Source organism: Myotis lucifugus, unplaced genomic scaffold (genome assembly GCF_000147115.1).
Source record: "Myotis lucifugus unplaced genomic scaffold, Myoluc2.0 scaffold_384, whole genome shotgun sequence".
NCBI classification, from domain to species: Eukaryota; Metazoa; Chordata; class Mammalia; order Chiroptera; family Vespertilionidae; genus Myotis; species Myotis lucifugus.
The window spans coordinates 118245-120515 of NW_005871432.1; the positions used below are offsets into that span (position 1 = coordinate 118245).

The 2271-nt window shown below is 50.9% G+C and overlaps 1 protein-coding gene across 1 annotated transcript in view; it reads left to right on the forward strand.

Annotated features, from left to right (window-relative positions):
- Positions 1-2271, forward strand: part of CHAF1B (chromatin assembly factor 1 subunit B) — a 19706-nt gene that overhangs the window by 3560 nt on the left and 13875 nt on the right. Inside the window, 2 exon segments of the mRNA XM_006101854.3 lie at positions 338-455; positions 756-859. Of these exon segments, the coding sequence (XP_006101916.1) occupies positions 338-455; positions 756-859 (222 nt within the window).

Sequence of the window (2271 nt, forward strand, 5' to 3'; positions counted from 1 at the left end):
ATATGGGGGGACGCCGTAACCACGGAGCTATCCCACCAGCGCGGGTTTCTTTTTACTCAGTTGTTTTCTCGGCTCTGCCTTTTGGTTTGTTGGTCGCTCTGCAGTGGTGATTGGCCCGCCAGGGGACCCGTCTGTTGAAGGCGACTTGTCTAGCTCTGATCTGGTATGAGTTTGATCTTGGGGTTGTAGCTCAGAAGGCAAACCTGTTTTCCCCTCAGCATTCTTAGAAGTAAATGCTCGTGGCCGTAGCTGAACAAGGTACCTGTTATTTAATAGCCTAAAACCCGGGAGCGAAGGGCGAGCGGTAAAGCAGGCTTGTCCCCGTTAATCCCGCCAGATGCGGTCATCCTGCTGTGGAAGGTGAACGACAGCAAGGAGCCCGAGCAGGTGGCCTTTCAGGACGAGGACGAGGCGGAGCTGAACAAGGAGAACTGGACGGTGGTGAAGACGCTGAGGTGACAAGCACTCTGACTTTTGTATCTCACGTGAAACTTTTCCGTATGCAAGACAGAAATAAGAGAATGGTTTTAAAAGAGAAAGGCATGATTAAAATGGATTTCCTGAGTTTCTGCTAACAAGTAAAATCGAATCAGTTTTAAAGACAGACAGATATCCTTGGATGTGGTCGGTCTGGCTGTAGCTCAGATAGTCCCAGCGGCAGTTTCTAACATCCCATTCTAACGTGTGGTGCCTGGATCTGCCTTTAAACTTCTTGTCCTCTTTCTCTCCTTTCCCCCGTCCCCCCTGGACTCCAGGGGCCACCTAGAGGATGTGTACGATATCTGCTGGGCCACCGATGGCAATTTGATGGCTTCCGCCTCTGTGGACAACACGGCCATCATCTGGGACGTCAGTAAAGGTAGCTGATACGCTTTTGTTATTATCCGGGGAGGAACATCCTCCGTGTCTACAAAGCCTAACCTGCTTTATCTTTAAAGGCATCAGAAGCGTTTGTTTCTTTAAGGAGCTAAAACGAGTTGGGTACAACAGGTTAGGGATTAGCCCAGGTGCCGTGTATCCAGCTCAGTTTGAGGGTCCCAGGCAGGAAGCCTGGGCTTAGGGTGGTGTCCTGAGTCCCTGGTGCCGAGCAAGGTGGGTGCCCCGTGCCCGGGAGGCAGCCGTGGAGGGACAGGCTGACCCCTGCCTTCGTGGTGCTTAGATCTGGGGAAGTCTCCATTCAGGGGCATTCCCTGCTCTGTGTTGGTAGGCAGGACCAAGGTTCCATTTCAGGAGGTGAAAGCACCTTGCTGCCTTTTTTTTTAAAAAAAGTGTTTTTATTGATTTCAGAGAGGAAGGGAGAGAGAGATAGAAACATCAATGATGAGAGAGAATCATTGATCAGCTGCCTCCTGCACGCCCCACACTGGGGATCGAGCCTGCAACCCGGGCATGTGCCCTGACCGGGAATCGAACTTGGTGCAAGGGTTGATGCTCAACCACTGAGCCACGCCAGCCAGGCCCTCACTGCTTTGAAAGAACCTGTTCTCTAGTTGGGGATGCAGTAGACACATGAGAAGTTATCTGCTGGGGTTCTTGTTCCTGCATCAGGAAGGGTTCAGGAATCTGGAGAAGGCTGTGCGTAGATTAAATAGGAGTCCAGAGACGAAGTATAATTTTGAAAGGCATTTGGGGGTCAGAGGAGCCTAGTTTAAAGGAAACTAAGATCTAAGTTCTCCTCGTCTCAGGACCCCATGCTTTTTATTAACACAGTTTGTCCTGAGGCGAGGCAGAGAGATACACTTCAAAGGGTAGGGTTTTCGTATACAGAGGCATTGTCAGAATGGAAGAATTAGCCTACGGCTGTTCAGGTGTTTGGCCAGTAGGAGGCAATAACATGTAGATTAAGATGCCCTGAGCTGTCTGACAGCCAAGCAATCATCCCTTTTCACGTTTGGGGAAATGCCTTCAGCCATTCCCAACAGGTGACAACATATGTGACTCACCCCTTGTTAAGTCCCCAAGTTCCATCAACCTTTTGATGAAACTCTTGCAATTATGACATGCTAGAATTGGTTTCCGGCAGTTATTTATACTAATAAAAGGGTAATGTGCTAATTAGGGAGGACGTCCTTCCAGACAAAGCCACAGCAGCTGCCAGGGCCAAGGGTGCTCAGGTCGGGCCAAGGCTGCACTGGCTGTGAGGGCCAAGGCCCGGTCCAGCGCCATGGTCCCTTTTGCAGAGGCCATGGGAGAAGGGAGAAGGTGGCAGTTAGGCAGTTAGGGGGATCAGGCAGGAGGGGAGAGCAGTTAGGCAGTTAGGGGGTCAGGCAG